General features: G+C 31.5%; 1 protein-coding gene across 1 annotated transcript in view; it reads left to right on the top strand.

Moving 5' to 3' along the window:
- Window positions 1-21,315, top strand: part of LOC139484859 (uncharacterized) — a 94,915-nt gene that overhangs the window by 48,024 nt on the left and 25,576 nt on the right. The window contains exons 4-6 of the mRNA XM_071268863.1: window positions 5,771-5,886; window positions 18,684-18,843; window positions 20,779-20,812. Of these exons, the coding sequence (XP_071124964.1) occupies window positions 5,771-5,886; window positions 18,684-18,843; window positions 20,779-20,812 (310 nt within the window). The remainder of the gene's footprint in view (window positions 1-5,770; window positions 5,887-18,683; window positions 18,844-20,778; window positions 20,813-21,315) is intronic.

The following is a 21,315-nucleotide window of genomic DNA, read 5'->3' as shown; positions in this document are numbered from 1 at the left end:
AAAGTTATTAATTGAATTCAAATCCATCACACATACGGTACACATTGTATTCCGAAACAAGAATGTGTCCAAAGTACACGGATGCTCCACTTGCACTATCCTTTTCCATGTTCCATGGACCATGAAATTGGGTAATAATCTAATTTGGCATTAAAATTAGAAAGATCATACTATAGGAAGCATATGTACTAAGTTTCAAGTTGATTGGACTTCAGCTTCATAAAAAACTACCTTGACCAAAAACTTTAATCTGAAACTCCCACTTTCATTTGCTATGTTCAGTGGACCATGAAATTGGAGTCAAAAGTCTAATTTGGCTTAAAAATTAGAAAGATCATATCATAAGCAACAAGTGTACTAAGTTTCAAGTTGATTGGACTATAGCTTCATCAAAAACTACCTTGACCAAAAACTTTAACCTGAACGGACGGTACGACGCACAGACGGACGGACGAACGAACGGAGCCACAGACCAGAAAACATAATGCCCCTCTACTATCGTAGGACTTAATTCCTATCAAACACCTTTTTAATTGTTTACCAGTATATTTCTTTTAGTTTTGGGTAAAATTGTAAAGGAAATAATACTATCAAGGCGTCCTTCCATAAACCTAATTCTTTTTCTGTCTGACTTTGAAGAAATGACTTCTTTTCGCCAAATCGAAATGGTGCATGGACATATTTTGTTTCATATTATTAGAATTATTTTCAATATTATCGGTGTTAAACTTGATTATCGACACATGAAAGTTTGTCAGCATTGTCAATCATTTTAACGTTAAAGTAGGCAATAGTTCGGTCACTACTCAATTAAGTTTGTCGATAACGTAGCTAATTTTGACGGTAAAGAAACACCAATTCGATCACTTCTCTGTTACGGGCTGTATCATATAGGAAGATTTGGTATCAGTGCCAATGAGACAACTCTACAAATCACAATTTATAAAAGTAAACCATTATAGGTCGAGGTACGGCCATCAACACGGAGCCTTGGCTCAAACTGAACAACAAGCATGAACCTTTTCAAATCCAAAAATATACGAAACATAATAACACATTCATAAAGAAGTTCTTAAATCTGTACTGGATAATAAAATAATATCTCTATTACATGGTATTACAAGTAAGCTTAGTTTTTATTCCCTTGTTGAACTCCGGTGAACGTTTCTTTAAGTCTAAGCTGTTATGCCTGATCTTCTTAAACATTTATGAAAATGACCAGTTATTTATGAAATATCAGACGTTTATTTATCATGGCTGTATATTCTGTCGTATTATATTTTCCCAACGCAGCTCATTCAAGCGGAAATGACAGCGTTCTTTTCTGCACTGCAGAGTATAGAATGCTCCATTTGCAGGAGCACCAGTTCAATAGAGATAATACACATGTGAAAATATCCTCAAAAACAGAAACTTGGAAATAGCCATTATAGCTAAAAAGAAAAACACAATCATGATTTACCAATAAACTTTCCACTTTTTGTTTGTAAATATTTGTCAATAAATCACTATACATAACCTTAAACGGGCCTCGTTTATATTTTCGAACTAATGATCTATCAGTTGGACAACTTAAAACAATAGTAAAACATCTATCATTAATCTTTGTTTGCAGATTTATTCATGACTTTTCAATTGAAAAATTGATATGACTTTTAGTAAATTTTATAACAAAGGTTATTTAGGACCACAAAATAAGATTTGTTTTTCTATAGATATGTACTTTGTATAAAATAGAGGTCAAATTTCATAGTTTTGTTCACGCCCTTCCATTGAAACTTTTGTATCGTATTTGTAAACGATTGATTTTCATTTTAATATGGATTTCATTTTATACTTTCTTTATGAGATACCAGAAAAGTTAACGGATAGTATGATTTTAAATTTGCTTTGTTTTCACGCGTGCCAGCTTTTGTATATAGAATTAAATGTTTTTATTTGAAACGAAAGAATAAGAATGTGATTTTTAAAAAACGAATAGTCCAACATTAGTCTTTAAGGAAAGAAGAAGTTAATTGAATTTAGAACCGTTTTATCATTATTGATGTCCTTTTTCGTCGTGCTAAGTGCAGGATTTTGTGACTCAGGATAATATTGCTAACATTTACACACACACTTGCTGCATTCTACATCAAAGTATAATTAAAACAACTTCCGTTTCAGACATGATTAAAACTTGTGCAACAGATATACTGAACAAACATTCGCCATTGATGAAGAATTAAGTTGTTAGGTTTAGAGTTTATTTGTTAATCGGATGTTTGACTTTATACGATTGACAATATAAATATTTCCAGCCAAACAACCAACTAGTGAAAGAAGCACCTTGTCCAACTCCCAGAGTATCTCAAAATCTAGGTGTGTGCAGAATTGACTGATCTTTGTTGAACACAATGCCATAGGTGTTTGAGATAAGAAATTTTAGGTATACCATGACAATACGTGTATATACAAACTATGATGACTCATTTACCTGTCGGCCTGGATGATAGGTGAAACACTTTGATATTGCTGCCCAGGTGTTATGTTCAGCAGTTACATGTCATTTTAAATACTTTCTAATTTATTGAAATGTAATTAATTGAAAATTCAAATATGTCGATTTATGACCGAACGTTGTACATTGTTTTAATTTACACCACGGTTATTTGGCAGTTTTACGTATGATTTATGAAAATCCCGTTTTTACATCATGATCTTTAGATGTACCCGCGATTAAATGGATGAGCTACCATCCAAAAAATCTCGTCCTTATTTTAAGTGTTATCGGGTCATCATTTACCTACTATCCTTAAGATTCGGACAAATATCAATTTACATAAACATTAAATTGAGTTGGGTTGTCAGTCTTTTAACAGATAAAAGCCGAATGACAAGCAATTTTACTTATGTTGATAAATGTACTATTCGGATTTTATAGTTTTAAATGTTACTGGCAGTTTTAATGAGATTTTTTAAAATACATTTTGAAAAAAGAGGGAAAGGGAAATTTATAACTTATAAAAGTGAATGCAAAATGCGTTTTTGTAAAAAAATAAAATACTGTATAGAAAACTGTTAAAACCTTCCAAGTATTTACATTTATAGTGAAAATGGCGGGAAAAGACCTACAATGGATGTAAATTGCAGTCACCTTAGTCCTACACTTCTTTTAAACAACAGTCACGTGAACGTAAACTAGAATTATGGTCGGAGAATTAACAGTTTCTAAATAGTCTTATTTACATGTATAAACCATTCTCTGCATATGATTTTAATTAAAACACCATTAAATTTGTGCACGCGACACAAACCTGTTAACAGATAAACCTATAGGTAGCGACCACTTACTACTAGGTACACCTGTATTAAGGCGAAAAGCATACAATGACATTTGAACTTTTAACATTCTGCCAACTTTATTAATTAAATAATGGAATTGAAATTATTGAAAATGAAGTCCAGAGAACGAGTTTATCTAATGCTTAAAAATCGCGCTGGACAAAGTTTGCTTTCTGCTTACAAGCAGTTAGCAAACATTTAGACAGAAAAAAGCCAAACAAATAACCAGTTAAGTGTAATTGTTAAGTAAATAAATGTTTGTCGGTGGACTATAGAATTGTCTTACATACGTAAATGTATGGCTTAACACCTATACTCTCAAGTTCTAATTAATATTAGGGAAAAAAACTTTAAATATCGGAACATATTTCAGCATGACAAACGATTTCTTGACTGAAAAGAACTTGATCAAACAACGATCTGATTCCTTACCATATATCAGATATATAAGCTTTATGCTTGTATCTATGGAAATAAAATGTTTTTCGGAAAAATCAAATGCATGCAATCATAAAAATATATAAATAATTTTAAGGGAAAGCAAATACTGGAATAAAATGACAAAAATTCAGCTTTAAAAAGGCAAACATAATAGGCTGAAATTAGATATCAATAAAAGCTTTGAAAATAGTTTTAATGCTTAGTTAGCGTTGTCAATAAGACCTCCATAGGAATGTGGAATTATAGGTCCTTTACAAATTACGAAATTTATGATTTTTTAAGAACCAAAAAGGCCTTAAACTGACATTGTTAATATTGAAATGCAATTTTATGTAACTCGCTGCACTCGTAAATATAGACCCAATGTGGTATAGCGTATTGTTATAATTAGAATTTAACACCAGTGTATACATTTTAGATTGACAATAATGGGGATAAAATACATTTAAAGTTTAACATACTCCAAACGGGACTAGGAACGGACATCTAATACATAGTTTGGTATAAGTTCGTGTTGCATAGAAGTGTAAACATGGTGTTAGCGTTGTACTAACATGGTTTTTTGATGCTGTGTTTATTATGTCGGTTTTAAAGTATAAAAATAGAAAAAGGTGAAAATGTAAGCATACAAGAAAATATGTAGTCTTTACAATTTATGTATTCTGGGGACTGTCTTATCATGAAACACTTAATCGTGCAGTGGCGGATCCAGCCATTTTAAAAAGGGGGTTCCCAACCCAGAGTAAAGAGGGGGAGGGGGGGTTCCAACTATATGCTCCCATTCAAATGCATTAATCGGCCAAAAAAAAGGGGGGGTTCCAATCGCCGGAACCCCCCCCCCCCCTCCCCCCTTCCCTGGATCCGCCAGATGTCGTGGGATAACATACGGTTAATACTATATAGTAGTTGTTATTAAGTCTGACCATTTAGTATCTGTTATTCAGTTATAATTCCATATAACATATGTAACAAAGTGGGATCTTCTGAAAATAACCAATAAATCAACTATTTACAAAATTTAAATTTCCTGCTTTGGACAATTTATTGCTATTGAAATGTCCTTGAGGGGAGAAGGACATAGAAAGACCAGTCAGGATATATTCAGCCAATCGTTAACTTTTGATCTTACAATGGCGAAAAGAAAAGATCTTAGCACTGATAGGTGACATTTAGAAACATGTAAACAGCTAAACATAATACTAAAACAGACATTAGGTTAGCTCATTTAACTTGTATAATAGAGTTAAGCAGAGAAAATTAATCTTTCATCTAATATTTAGCTTGACCAAATTTTGAACTCTTCATTTCATAGACATGCAACTTGAAGCATGTCGGGTAATAAGTACAAAATGTCATAGCGTTTTATATTTTCAATAGAAATTTCATAAATCTTTTGCATTAATAGCTATACCACACGTTTTTGCTCAAAGACACGAAAACGAAAGTGTACAAAATTATAAAATTGAGAATGGAAATGGGGAATGTGCCAAAGAGACAACAACCCGACCATAGAAAAAAACAACAGCAGAAGGTCACCAACAGGTCTTCAATGCAGCGAGAAATTCCCGCACCTGGAGGCATCCTTCAGCTGGCCCCTAAACAAATATATACTAGTTCAGTGATAATGAACGCCATACTAATTTCCAAATTGTACACAAGAAACTAAAATAAAATAATACAAGACTAACAAAGGCCAGAGGCTCCTCACTTGGGACAGGCGCAAAAATGCGGCGGGGTTAACATGTTTGTGAGATCTCAACCCTCCCCCTATACATCTAGCCAATGTAGAAAAGTAAACGCATAACAATATGTATACAATGTAATGACACTATGTTTTGGTATATATGCAATGTTACATTAGAACGGAGAGTAAAATAAAATGAATAAATGTAAAACACGTTGCAAGTGAGAAGTTTTTGGGATAATAAATTATAATATATATATAATAATTATATGCAATAATCTACCCTGCTATAGCAAGTTAACTTATTTTGCTTTTATTTTTCAGCACTCAACACTGACAATGAGGCAACAAAGAAACAAGTGTTCGAACTTCTTTCAGCTTTATGCGTTTACTCGAAAGACGGAACACACTATGCGCTGGAAACTCTGGCTCATCTTCAGGTAAGGCTAGTTTAATGTAGGACAGCGATGGCGAGTTTCTTATACCAACATAGCAGTTTACCTACCCGAGAGGTTCTGTAAGTGGTCTTTGAGCAAAAATTCTGGCATGCAGCCATCGACTTCTGTTGACGAGATTGGTTGAGACATATTGTTCAAATCGTGTCTAACTTAAACAAGCTAAAACATATACATGTACTCTGTCCTCGTGTGGTGCAATCTTGACTCAGATATTTCAGGTACCATGTTCTCGCTTGGTTAACGTGCCCATGTTGACAACCTTTGTAAATGGCTGTGTGTAAAAAATGGTATATCAACACATTAAGATTAAAAACAGTGTGGACTGTTTATTACATACTCGAACAACCGATATAAGATGTTACCCTGATATAAAAATTCCAATTTATACAATAATCACTCTGATACAGCATTTATTGAATCATTATACATAAGTTATACATTGTCATTGTGGATAACTGACCAGTGATATTCTATTGTGGCCTTTATCACTTAATTACAAGGGCCACCATTGAAATCACCTATTATAAGTAGTAATTGAAGATTCGTATTGTAAGATTCAGTGTTTGCTAGGGTATAATTACAGTCGTTTAAACCTGTTACCAATTACCGCTATGTTTCTCAATTTATGTCACTATCCTCGTGGATAAATAAAGTTTAAATTGTAATTTCGTGGTTATAATGAGATGAAGCCTTAGAACGGTGTAATTCAAATTCACATAACACTAGTTAGATGACTTGCTAACTATAGATTAAAGTGAAAGCACCTGTTCAGTCTACTCTTTCTTTCTTTTTCGAACGCAAATGTTCAAAAGTCGGTCAGAATGCAAATGTCAGAATGATTGAAGTTGCTAATCATGTATTACTCTAATAAAAACAAACAAACATACGTAAACAAATATTGTTGTCTGTACGTCCAGTGGCAATTATTTCATGTATGATACAAGATGTTTTGCACGTGGAAGACAGATATGAAAGACAGAAAATTTGGACTGCCATTTGAAACAATTTAACAAGATTTAATTCAAAATAGAAATTAATAATCTAAATGCTATATGACATTGCTTGCGTATGATCATCCATTTTGGAAATCTGTGAACCGTTATTATCTCTGCCCTAGATACCTATTTAAAAAAGAAATTCAACCCTACTTCCTTTTAAATTTTGTTATCTATTAACAAAACTTCAACAAAAAGAAAATTAGCTTTATGTCATACGTTTTAAGAAAAAGTATTTTATCGAACGACAGGGTTGAAAAATCTTCCCCTGTCAATGTATTTACAAGCAGTGTATAAAACCCGGTATTCCTGCGTTTTCTAGTGATAGGCATCGGAACTGTCTGTTATGTCACTCATAGACTTACTTAAACAATTGTAACACCTTAATATAGCTTAACCAAGGATAATACTTATTATATCACGCCTTTTATTACTAATCTTCTCACCTTGTATTTATTGCTTAAGGTGAAGATTGTACATATCCATGAATTATGTGACAAGGCTAGCGGATTATCTCTCAATGAATGCAATGTTTCCATTTTCCCCCTTATATTGAGGTCGTTGCTAGCTTGGAGCAGTACTAAATGAAAGTTAGCTATGCAAGTTGTTTCAATGGACATTATTTATGTCTATTTATACTTATAAAGAAAAAAGGACAACCCACAGTGCTGTCGAAATATATATATATAGACAGCCGCGGCATTTATTTTAACAACAAGATTTATTGACATTTTCTACTTAGTAACATAGCAATAATGTAATAGATTGTAATAATTAACAAGCGATAAAAAAGAACTTTTCATTACCCAGAAAGATATAATCGCCTTTCCATAGTCAGACACAAAAAATCCTTCACCCAGCAGCAAACCAAACATCTTAACATCACGGATGCGACATAAGTATCATAAAAAGTATGAAATAAGAGACTATTCTTGCTGGAACAGACCCTTCTGTGTAGTCTGAGTACCCGGATTAACGTGATAAATATAAATCTGTCATAGTTACATAGTGCAAGGGTTTGCGCAGTTCTTAGTTTAAATCTATAGTTTTATTTATTTTACTTTATTTCATTCAGTGCAATTTTAGACTAATGGCGTCAGTTGTTTTCTGTTGCATTTATACTTAACTTTGTTGACAATATGAACTGTACTTCAAAATGTATTTTTGCATTTACTTTCACTGTATACTTACGGTCTTAATCATGCCTTATGACGGTAATTCCACGACAGTGTACTTTGGCGGTCTCAATATGCATTATTATATATATATTTTTTTATTTTTCAATAAATATACATCCAGTCGCTCATATGAAAATAAAATTATTTTTAATTTGATTCTATAGTCAAAAATGAAGCAGGACTTGCTATATATTATACAGTAAACGACAGTTTAAGTTTCAGTTGCAATAATTGTAAAGGATTCTATTTATAGTAACAAATTTACGCAATGCTTCAGTTCTATAAGTCGACCTTTTATTTTATATGATCTAGAATTAATTAAATCTTTTCGTCACATTGAGTCTGAAAATAGGCGTTAAGATGTTAATCTGTAACTATAAAGGTGAATTATTTAATATTTTCCGTATAAATATTACCCCGTTACCTAGCTATGACCGAGGTTAACATTACAATTCTTCCACAGCATCGTCATATGTTGAGCTGTTTCCACGTTAACTGTTTAAATAAACTATTTTATTTACACCTCGTGAATTATTTAACATGACAAGATAAAGCTAAGATCAATAGTAATTAAGTTTTATTAGTTAATATTCGAATATAACAGTGCCTTTCACAGTCTACTCCAATAAAAAGAACAGATCTTTGAATATATATCATATAACATGTTAGTTTTGTTACATAAAGCGATATCCCATTGACGAGCGTATTTGGATTCATTTAAGTATAGTTGAGGGTTTCGTTATGGTCTCTTTTAGTTTTCCCATGGAATTCCGAATCTTTGGAATGCGTGTTCGTTCAGGGTATTTGTATTTCCTTGACAGTTATCTTATAAGAGGTCTGATTAAACACTTTAAATATATATACTTCATTCTTAAAAGTTTCAACCTCAATATAGTTTTTAATCATCGGACAAACGATAAAACAGTAAGTTTTCTTTAAAATAAAACCTGTTGTTCGCCACGTATACACATACAAGATTGCACTGCTGTGTCCTGTATTGTGATAGATGAAGGAAGGAGTTCGGCAATGAACGTCGGTGTTCTCTCGTTTCTAGTACAAATTATCATCCTCTATCATATAAATTACTCTATATATAAAATGATTCATTCAGTAAATGAATTACTTATATCGTACTATACTTCATACTCCATTTATGTTACTAACAGTTGTCACATTTATAAAGTATTACAAATAAAGAATTATAAATCATATGTAATTGATGTCATTTATTGTTTATTTGTTCTTCGTTATAGATCCTAGTATATAATTAGTAGCCTACTTTGTTATATTGTAATCTAATTTTAGTAATGTGTACATTATAAATTACTTCATGTTCTGCCTCTTTTTGGACTAATTATGCGTGAAAGGAATATGCAGCTAATGTAACATTTTATGGTAGTTTTATTACAAAAGAAATGTTTGATAGATTACTTTATGATTAACCACAAGTTTTATTAAAATTCAATCGATTCTTCTGATAGATCAATCATAACCACTTAGACTATGTATACTGGTATATATGTGTAAGTTGGTCGGTATACCTGCTTTACTTCCTTAAACTAACATTATTAAACCCGAAACAGGTGGCAGAGCCAGGCATATCTTCTATATTCTTTTTCAAAGATTTACCATAAACAATCCTCTCAAAAATCAGTCGAAGGCAAATACAAAAGGGATAGCATTGTTTGTCAGAAATGTATTTTTGTGCTTTTAAAAGAGGCTTTAAATAACATTAGTGATGATAAAGACGGTTGGTTGAGACATTTCTGCTGTTTTTTACATTTGCTTTATTGGATATGTCGTTCTAGTTTGCATTACACGGCTACATATCATTTAGCCATTTTTAAAAAGGGGGGGGGTTTCCTAACCCAGGACAAAAAGGGGGGGGGGTCCAATTACATGTTCCCATTCAAATGCATTGATCGTCCAAAAGAAGGGGGGTTCCAACCCCCGGACCCCCCCTCTGGATCCGCGCCTGTAGATGCTAGTACACATATTCTGAAAGTATAAAAAGATTAACCGTTAGTGTATCATAATTAAGCCTAAGGAGACGGTGTCATTGAATACGAACCATGCCTATTTTTTGTCAGAATTCACGTATTATGAAATGAGATCTGTGCTGTGTTGTGCTTTTGCATATGTTGCATTAGATAGTGAGATTGATTTTGACAGTTTGCTTTATATGTTGAATAAGAATTTAACTCAAATGATAGAGTTTCATTGAGACATTATTTAATGACATTGTCTTTAATTCTAAATTTCAACAGGTTCTCATGATGGCGACCATTAAGTCTAAATTAAGTGGCAATTATTCAATTTTTGATATGAAATCTTTATGTATATATGAAAGGTTTTTTGTTTGGTCTTTATATAAACGACCTCCTGGTGTGGAGCTCTTCATTAAAGGAAATAGATAAAGACGACTTAACGCTATCAGACGTGAATCTCGCCTGAAGTTACACGCAATCAAATTCAAACGACACAAAATGAAATATTTGAAAATAGGTCAAATGGTTCCTTTATTAACATGTCATATTAATGTCTTCCGTCCATAACCGTTATAACCTTCTTCCATGTGCTGAAGGTCAACTTATATTTATAATAAATGACGAATCATCATTTCATTTAAACAAAAATAAATAGTATTTAGTGCGTGACAGTTATCTCTAAGAACACTTCCGCCTTAAATTATGCCAAAATTTTCATATTGTTATGGTTTTTACTTGATTTAATGAATCTTTTCCCTAAAATCTTTTAATCTGATTATTTGTAACACAGTTAAGAATCACAGTTAAGAATTATGTCAATCAATGGGCGGATGATACTTGAATTAATCAATTTCCTTCAAATATGTGAAAAAAAAGATAGAATAGAAATATAAACAAAACTATCAACTAAAGTGCTAACTTAATCTGTTAACAACAAATCTCCACCCATCATGATGTAATCATAAATCAAAAATAGGTCCAAACCATACTGACAGTAATACTCATTTTTCTTTGGACATGTTGGCAATAGGTTATCGTTTTGTGAAAACGCGTTAAAACCCATGTTGGGATGTGATAATGTTTAATGGAGTTAACAATACGGAGATTATATATCATACTACAGATTTTGTGTCTGTGAGGAAACCAGTTTATGTTTGTTCAGTCAAGTGAGAGAAATGGACTGTAAAGAACTAATGTATCTTTGTATAAATTTGTTATTTGAAATATATGCGAATTTTAAAATGCAAACAAACTGAAGAAAAGATATTGTCAGTCTGTTTTGCAAAGCTTTCTGAAGTGGAAAATCTACAAAATGTTCTTTACACACTTTGTACCGAGTACCCGCAAGCCAAGGAATTCAGTGTCAGCTTTTTCTTTTGAAATATCTTACAAAGTACTTGGTCATAAACGTTTTTCTCTAAAATCAGAGGTACACTAGCTTTGAAAAATGACGAATAAAGAAAACATATGGTTTAAGAATTGTAAATATTAGATATAGTATAAACTTTAGAAAAAACGTTCAATTATAGGAACTTCTCACTTTCTCTATTTTGAAAAAGAGTAACTCTTTTTCATAGATCCATTCAATAAAAGGTAAAATCACAAAAATACTGAACTCCGAGGAAAATTTAAAACAGAAAGTCCCTAATCAAATGGCAAAATCAAAAGATAAAACACACAAAACGAATGGACAACAACTGTCATATTCCTGACTTGGTACAGGCATTTTGAAATGTAGAAAATTGTTGATTGAACTTGGTTTTATAGCGCTGAACCTCTCGCGTGTATGACAATAAAATCAATTTTTACAAGGAACACATAAAACATCTAATAACTGCGTGATACATTCCTTACATAATAAAATTTCAATATAGAAAGCGTTCTGTTCTTGGCAAACATTATTGTTGACACATTAAACATAGACTTTATTTGAAAAGGACACCAACACGAAAAATAAAATAAAACTGCATGGCCATTTTATGTTTGTTTTCTTAAATATATACATGTTAACTGATTTCACAACCTGTATAATATAAATTTTTACACCCATATGTTGTTTGCCTCAGAATTAAATTTACAAGACATATTTGACTTACACCTGTGTTTAACTACCACATGCTGAGTTTACAAGCTTGCTGTCCAGCTTTTGGACATGTTTATTTTACACCTCTACTGTTTGTACTCATACTGAGTCTATAAGCTTAGAGGACGTTATGTTACGGCACCTCCGTGATCTCCCTTCATTCCTTGAATGCACGTTTTGACATCAGTAGTTTAGCGACTTCTAGATATCATCAAATGGATTAAAACGATACAAGTCAAGGTATATTAAAAAAAAAAGCCAAAACTGAAGGAATCGCACGAACTCTAAGAAGTGTCACCTTTTAAGTTTATTTTTGCACTATCTATTCATTTGTATGCAATTGATTAAGAGTCGTATTCAGGCAATGCGTTTGTGGTTCCCTAAATATCATCGTATTGGATCATGTTAGTGGAAAGTTTAATTTAATCGGTGTATTTAGTTTTGAAAGTCAAACCACTATTAGTATCACGTGACTAATATCTTACTTCCTTTGATTTATTCAGTCATTGAATTCTTATCCTAACTAAGTCCACTTTCAAATTTAAAATTTCAATTTCAATCGGAGATGATACAATATCTATTATAGGTTTTGTCGTACTAAAGTCTAAATAACAGATTTAAATCAAATTAGTAATTTCATCAAGGATTTATGGTTGTTAAGATTAGATTACATCATAAGAAATGAAGAAATGTCTTAAATTGAATTACGTAGTCTTGGATATTTCATAAGAAACATCTATTAGTTACTTTTCGAACAGTTTTAAAAAAAATGTTTTGTTATATAAAAATAAGATTGCCAATGAGACAACTCTCCACAAGACATCAAATGACACAGAAATTAACAAATATAGGTCACTGTATGACCTTCAACATTATGTAGAGCCCATAAGACATAGTCAACTTTATTCGCCATTTCACATTTATTTTCCTCCGATTGAGCCTGACTATACAAAAGAACCGTTTTCCAAAAAGTGCTAAACTAATACAGACAGCAAAAAACACTTTCCTTGTTCTTCTATAAATGAATTTATCAAAACTAGTCCATTATAGTATACTTTGACGTATGTAATTTTAAGTCGGTTAAGAGCTCTACAGAACTCATGTTCATTATATTTGGGTGCAAAAAGGAAAAAAAATGAAGAGTTCATCTTTCGGTTCTTTTTTAGTGTTACTGCTTGTCATTCATTAAAAAAACCAAAATCCGAACAAATAAAGAAAGTAAATTGGTCCTGTGGGAACATTTGTTATAGGTATAAGTTGATTGATGCAATTAGTCTCAATCTAAAGAAATTGATACAACTTAAATGATTACTTGCATTTTATTTTTCCAATTATTTAAACATCTCATTTCATGCATATTTGGGCGTAAAAAGACTGATTTGATTGATAGGTTTGTTCGAAAATAGGTCTGTTTGTCACAAGTATCCAACCGTTAGCCGTGTTTGCTGCGTCAGTGTGACCAAAACGTTTAAGTTGTAATCATTTATAGACTTAAATTATAGAAATCATGTGAAAATAAAGAATTGAAAATGACTTGCTTAAAATTGAACATGTGAAATTGTAACTCCACCCAAGAAAATTGACTGTGTGCACACTGTTTATCTCTAAATAATGCATCAGTTAGAAGTAAAGTGCCGCCAAGTTTGTGTTTTATATTACAATCTTTTTCTTTTACTTAAGCGACCTTCGTAAGGGATAAACAGTAACCATTAGATATATATAACGTGGGCCAAAGACACTGAGGTATTTCATTGAAGGAGGAACGAATGATACCGTTTGATTATTGTATAGATGTATATCAAACCAAACTATCAGTTTTAATCTTGTTCGATGTGACCTTTGTGCTCTCAAATTATGGATAGCAAAAATTACGTAACGGAAAAGAATCTTCGAGTCGACTGTCGTAATTGGAACCCATTTTACTGTGCAATTTTTTATTGTCATTGTCCTAGTAAGAAAAGTTATCGATGGGCCTTTGTAATAAGTCGTATTTCCATATAAAAAAAAATATTAAGTTAAAATTAAGCTGTGTGTTGTTAACTTCATGTCCAGTGATGAATAGTTCATGCAAATCAAAACGAGGGTTACAATTGACATATACGTTTATTGAATGCAAGGAACATAACATACACGGTTTTAAAATCTTTCAAGAGGCTCAAGAGCATAGATAATCTGTTGATTTTGATTACAGCATCTTTTTAAGAAAATGGCAATGACACAATGTCAAACGTGTTTCAAAGAAATCTAGAAGCCTAAAAATAATTTGCTCTTTTGTGGAGTTGTCATTGCTTTTGTTCTGCTCTGCTGAATTCACATGTGTACTAGACTACCTTAAATATATATCTATAACAGAGGAAAACAAATGTTTTATGTATATTCCAACCTATAACATGATAAGAAACATAAGAGCCCATGTTTCGAAGACAAAACCACAGAAATATAGGGTCAAATTACACACACAATTACATTTTCTTTCATTTAAAGACCTGAGTGGAAGAATTGAGAAGGACTAAGTCAACACAAAAACACTTTCACAATCAATATTTACTCTACGATGTAGACCCTTCTTTTAATATATTTCAGTAGGTCGTGACAGGATGACCTAAATATAAGGAAGGTTATAGAAAAGTTTAATTTAAAGGTGATTTAATGAAAGGGGAATTAACAAAGAGAAAAAAAACTCACTTTTATGTTTCATATTCGGAAACCTCTCAGGGCTTGTTTCTGCTTTCAAGTTTACCTGTTTGATCTTATATGTTCCCACACATTTTGAAAATCAAGCTAATTTAATCTTTATTTAAGACATTCTATCTGTCATTTACCCCTAAAGAAAAACACAAACGAACAACACTTCAAAGATTCAACAAACCTTCATGCACTTTTTGGTACTTCAGCTTAATTGTTTTTTTATATTATCATGCATATACAGCTTAATTGGTTTTTATATTATCATGCATATATGAAATAAATTGATTCATATATATATATATATACTTTTAAGAAAATTACATATTTATAATATTATCTTAACAATGATAGTCCTCTTGTTTTTGCTTGTTTTATTGATTATAATTGATTGTTTCATAAGTCACATTTATCATTATTAAATATTTGGTTGGTTGTCACTGAAGTTTACATCTACCATTAAACTACCTACAAATGATACATAATTTATAAGCATAACAAGGCAGTCCAGATAACTCCTTTTCAGTAAAATGTCTAACGTGTAACGTTTCTAGCAAGTCTTAGCACATACTTATTAAACTCGTATATATACTAAACGGCTTATATTTCTGGCACATATGTAATCATTGAACAATAGTTCATGTAAACTGAAACTATGTGCACTCTGGATTCTTCGTATTTCTTTTGACAAACAGATGTAATATAAGTGACAAGATAATATGTCAGTTTATGGTAATTAACTTTTTTCAGATATTATAAAAATGTTAAGCGAGTCCGAAAAATTGCAGAATAAGCAATATTTTAATACTTTTAAAAACGCATGTTTACCAAACTGATTTATTGAATTTGTCTACATACTAACTTAGCTGACCAGACGTGTCTCAATGTAAACTAATTTCATGAATATATGGTTGAGTTCTTTCTAATTTAACGCAAAATATAACCTGCACGAAATAGAACATTATTTCGTTGGCAAAGAATAAATTTTGACAAAATTGAATTAAAAAAACTAATGGTGATAAATCGTTTATAAAATTGCATTCCTGGCTAAGAATGTTTTATTTGTGTGAATGAATAACCAACATCTTTGATAATCTGCTCTCTATACGTACACCAGTATTCAGCTGACACAGCAAGATTGATAGTCTGACTACCGGTGCTGTAAACAAAAATAATTTGTACCAACAACTTTCTGTTACGGACTGAGTCGGTATCAGGAGAAAACTCAATCGATTTAAAATATATATATGAACATGCGTTAGAGTGAAATTGGTTTAGACCAGTTTTCAATATGTAAATGTAATATCATTACGAGAAATCCGTGGAACATATTGCCCTTTATGTACATATGTATTTCATAAAACATTATTTTTTAAGAAGCGTAGTAAGGCTAAAAAGTAAACAAAAGGCTCCTAGTTATAAGGAAAAAAGGTAGAACCAATTGGAATATTAAATTGAGACCATGTGGTTGCTCTAACATACACCACAATCTACGCTACTGTTGTCCTAGGATCCTGGCTTACTACTTAACATACTGATGCGCAGGAAGAGGCGAGATTCTCATTTTACACTACTATCGTAATTTGGTTAAGTATTCATTAATATGTCCCTGTCATTAACTATCTGTGGTTATTCGGAATGAACTCGGCACTTACCTTTAAAACAACATTTCTTGTTTCAAAGTTCTGTTTAAAGTCTTTGAACTGGATTCTTTATTTCCTGTGGGGATTATTGTTTTCTTGTTTTAACATAATAGCAGATACATGTAGTTGTGACAGTAAGGAGGAATTATGTTTCCCATTTTGTAAAAATATAATAGGTTTTAATGCCAATATAAATACAAGATAAACTGCTTGTTGGAGGCAAAAAGGCATCACTTCTAATTAAGTTGAACATCACTTGACTAATTATATAATTAGCGTATCTTTATTGTAATACCTGTGTTCTGATAACAGAAACAGCATTGGGGGTAGGCATATTCATGTTGCAGCGTTCTTGTAGAATCTATTTACATGATATGATTATAGTTGCATGTCAAATTGACACTGTTTATATATAAATTTACCAATACATCAATTTATCATACAGAACAATTCTTATTCAGTTTTGGTAAATTTGGTGGAGTTGTAAATTCCGAATATATATAGTGATGGATCATTTATTTATTTTTTACCAAAAAAACGGGTTTAAGTCACATTGGGAATGTCGCAATGAGGAAGTACCATGTTCTCTGTATTGATTTTATAAACAGAGTTCAGAAAGTCCTTTGCATAAACACTAATACATAAATAACAAAGATAAGTTGAGAAAGCACATGCATCAAGTCGGTTCAATAAAAGACATATTTCAATCAAAATCATTCTGAATTTCTTTCTTGTCACTAAATTCGGTTTGAATTAATATCAAAAGAAGAAAGATTCTTGTATAATTGTTAAAATGTTGAGAGATTTTAAGTATATCCATTCAGACTCTAAAATAGATTTCCAAAAGCAGGATAAGTGCATACCTCGAAAATATTTTTTTCTAGGAAACATAAACGAAAATGGGTGTGTACTTTAAAAAATAGAATCATACGACGTCCAGATATTGTTACACGCGTGATAGACTTTACAGTTGATGTTTTTTTTTCACATGAAAAAGAAACATTTATTTATAAAATACCATAAGCCAATTCGAAATAAAGTGCAGCAAACATTTAAGATGATCTTAAGATATTAACACTAAACGATCACAAAATTAATTTAGCAATGTGAAAGTAATTCTGAACAATTTTGATTGTAAGATGTCTAGATTTCACGTAAGCTATATCAATAATCTTAATTGTTAGATTGCATATAATTTTACTTTTAAAGTGTTAAGTAATCTGAAGTGATTATATTGCCAATCAAAGAGTGTGTTTTTATTTAAATAAAAATAAAAATGGAAAACAGTTTTGCATTGTGCTTCAAGTTTGATTATAGGTTGTTCCCGTTCCATTCATAATTCTGAGTCAGGTTTGCACTTATTTAAACAGAGATATACTTATCCAAAACAAACTCTTTCATAACAATGAAGCACTTTATGTTGCATATGTTTTATAATTCATAATTGTTTTGAAAAGCGGATTGAGATATATTTATTAAAATTCCATCTCAGTTTGTCATAATATATACAGTACTATTGACATAGTAAAAAATTAAAAACAATTAATAGGCGGTACCAAACAGGGAAGTCAGTTGTAGGGCAGTCAGTGTAGAACGTAATAACGCCATCATTGTCCTTATTCGGTACTTTTCATTTAAAGATTCAGGATCCAAGTGTGTTTTAGTGTCTTACGACACTGGTACCAGTATGTTCCATAGTGTTAATTAAACACATTAAAGGAACAAAACAACCAAGATGACTTAATTATTGAATGCATGAATAAATAAATAATGAACTAAAAAAAGTACATACATGTTTCAACAGAGTTCTTTTGAATAAAAATATAGCAAGTATGCCTCTAGTTGACTCCATCTGAATTTCATAGAAACCAAAACTTCAGTTTTCAATTTTTCCCTTCAGAAGCCTTACCTACTTTTTTGCATTACCTTGACTGTTTTGTTTATTATTTGATTATTCTTTTTTTCTATACTTTAAATCGCCTGTTTTTGTTCATCCATTTGATTATTTGTTTTGTTTTATATTACACACACCTCACAGTAGCTTTGGTGTTCTGGTTTAGACTTGCTGACTGTAAGCATCTGAGTTTCTACGAATGTCATACGACAAAAATTCTATTTATTAATACTTCCTGTCTAATAATATAACTACGAAGTGTTGTTTAATATATTTCTTGAATAGAATTAACATTTTTTTCTTTTATTTACAGAAACATAGAAAACAGAATTACAGATTTTCCACACTGATTGATGAACTACGAAATACAGATAATACCGACTACAAAACTATATTACTACAGTTAATTAATTGTATTATAATATACACAGAAAAAGTGGAAGACAGAATTCGGACACGAAATGAGTTTTTCGGTAAGATTTGTTGAAATGTTTATTCTGAAAACTTGAATATAAACATTATTTTATCATTGAACGAACATGCACTATCTACTAATACAAATCTTTCTTTAACAGAGGAACGGTAGTTCGTTTTGTCTGGTCTTAAACTGCATTACCTCTTAACAGGCACAGGTGTGGATATCTGAAAATTTGTTTTACATGTATATTCATTTCAAAGTATGGGAAACCTAACCATAATTCTATCAATTCTATCAACAGACCAGATTTTAAAACAACTTTTTTCAAGCCATTATCAATATTAACATATTTAGACAATGCGAGTATTAAGGAAGAACCAAAACACCTGAATAGTAATACTGCACCAACATACAAACGATTTAAGTCCAAATATCCTCCTGGGGTCTAAATTGACCACAATTCGATGTTTAGGTATGTCTGATTGTGAATGTCGTATTATCCTTACTAAGGCGACTTAAAACTAATGTCAATTCTACATACAGCCTTTGGCATGTTTTAATAGTCCTTCTTGAGATATGGAGTATTGTGTATTCTAAATGTTTTTTCTCTAAACTTTGATTATTTTGACAAGGATTTATAAACATAAACTGTTCTAGTCAGGTCGCCATATATCTTGTTGACCTCTATTCGAAGTTCAAGCTAAAGGAGAGGTCTAACTTATGTTCATCATATACGAGGACATCCTACTGAAAAAAAGTATTTAACAGTGACTTTACGATTCTTAAAGGAAAGACCATTGGGTTGGAAATTTCCATTTCTTACTTTCACTTTCGTCCCAACACCCTTTGTCCAACGTATTTCCACGTCTTTTACTTTTTGTATATGCTCTTCTGTCTACAAAAACTGTGCACGATACATTCATATGCACTCTCATCTCGTTTCTGCACTTTACTCAAATGTATAAAAAAAATAAGTCTATTTTGTTTTTAAATCGTGTTTTAAATGAAAAGAGTCGACGTAAAAAAAATTGTTATGATGTATATAATATGCACTCTTATATCATTCGTGCAGGAATAATTCAGTTAAAAATCTGAATTAAAATTTTCAGTCAAGTTTGCCTGCTATTGAATCAATATAATGATTCTACTCATATTTAAAGTACATATGAAATGTCAATACAAAACGTTCTCTACGAAGAATTTGTTTTTGGAATATAATACATTATTAGGTAACTCCACTAATTCTACGTCTATCGATAATTTTCTTATAATGATAATTCGATGTTTGTGTTGTCGTGTTTGTCGCTGTTTTAATTTGACGTTAATATGTAATAGATTGTCAAAGTTAAGTACGTCACATTTTACTTAGTAATACCAAGTTATTTTAATAAAACCATTACAAATACATGCTACTGAATTATGTAAAAGAAAGGTGCTTTACCATGTAATAATCATTTCTCCGCAATCAAATAACCGCGATTGCTAGCTCGAAATCGGGCCTTGGTATCAATATATTTAGTTGATTTCACAGTGCTTATTTTTATCTAGATTATTTGTGAATAAAAGTAGATATGGATATAAATGTCAATGCGAAAATAATTACAACAACACATGATGAAATAGTGCCAGTTCTACATACAGCTATAGGTTTGAATACGAATAACAGTATTTAAAACTTCACGGTACTGAATATTCATGCAAAGGAAAAAGACTATACAAACATATTGTAACCGAATAAATTTATGCCTGGTCGACATTATGAAGACCAACCACTATAAATATAAAAGGCTTCGGCCCAACTTTTTGTCGCCTTCATTTGAGGAAATTGTCCTTAGTTTGAACATAGCTGTCAAAATCAAAGCCACAGCGTTTTACAACACGGAATTGCAATGGCATTGTTTTTAATAACTTGACTACTTTTGTTTTCCTTGTTAGTGTATAATAACAAAAAGGCAGTTTATGCTGACTAACACTTCCTTGTCTTTTTAAGGTCTTCGGCTGCAAGAAATCATTAATAAACTAAGGTAAGTGAATGTTATTGATATTTAATTATTTAATTGACATTAATTATTGAAATGGGCTGTAAATCTGTCTTAAAACTTGTAAACCTTAAACCAAAGAAGTGAATATTTGATTGGCGTGTTTGTTTTGATAAAAGAACGTCCTAGCTATACCACAATATGAATCACGAAAATTCAACAAACCATATATAAAACAATTAGGAGAACCAAGGTTGGGTAAACCACACAGAACTTTTTTGTCACGTCTTAAAGTGCAATCTAGTAATGCGGTTTGTGAAATTTCTGCATTTTAATACTAAGTAAAAAGGGAATTATGTCCTCTCCATGGAGTTCTGAGTTCTTCTTTTCGATTTTCAAGGTCGACGGTATTTAATTTAGTTATGTGGCCAATTTTTAGCTTCTAGTTTAAGTTGCATGTTCATTGTAAGCTTTGCTTCTGTTATGCATGTTTCACATTTGACTTCCAAATTGTGCATCTTTTACTCGCAGATATTGCATCTTTTAAT

Source organism: Mytilus edulis, chromosome 8 (assembly GCF_963676685.1).
Source record: "Mytilus edulis chromosome 8, xbMytEdul2.2, whole genome shotgun sequence".
NCBI lineage: Eukaryota > Metazoa > Mollusca > Bivalvia > Mytilida > Mytilidae > Mytilus > Mytilus edulis.
Note: the sequence above shows the minus strand (reverse complement) of the source record. Positions and strands in the feature narration are given on the sequence as shown.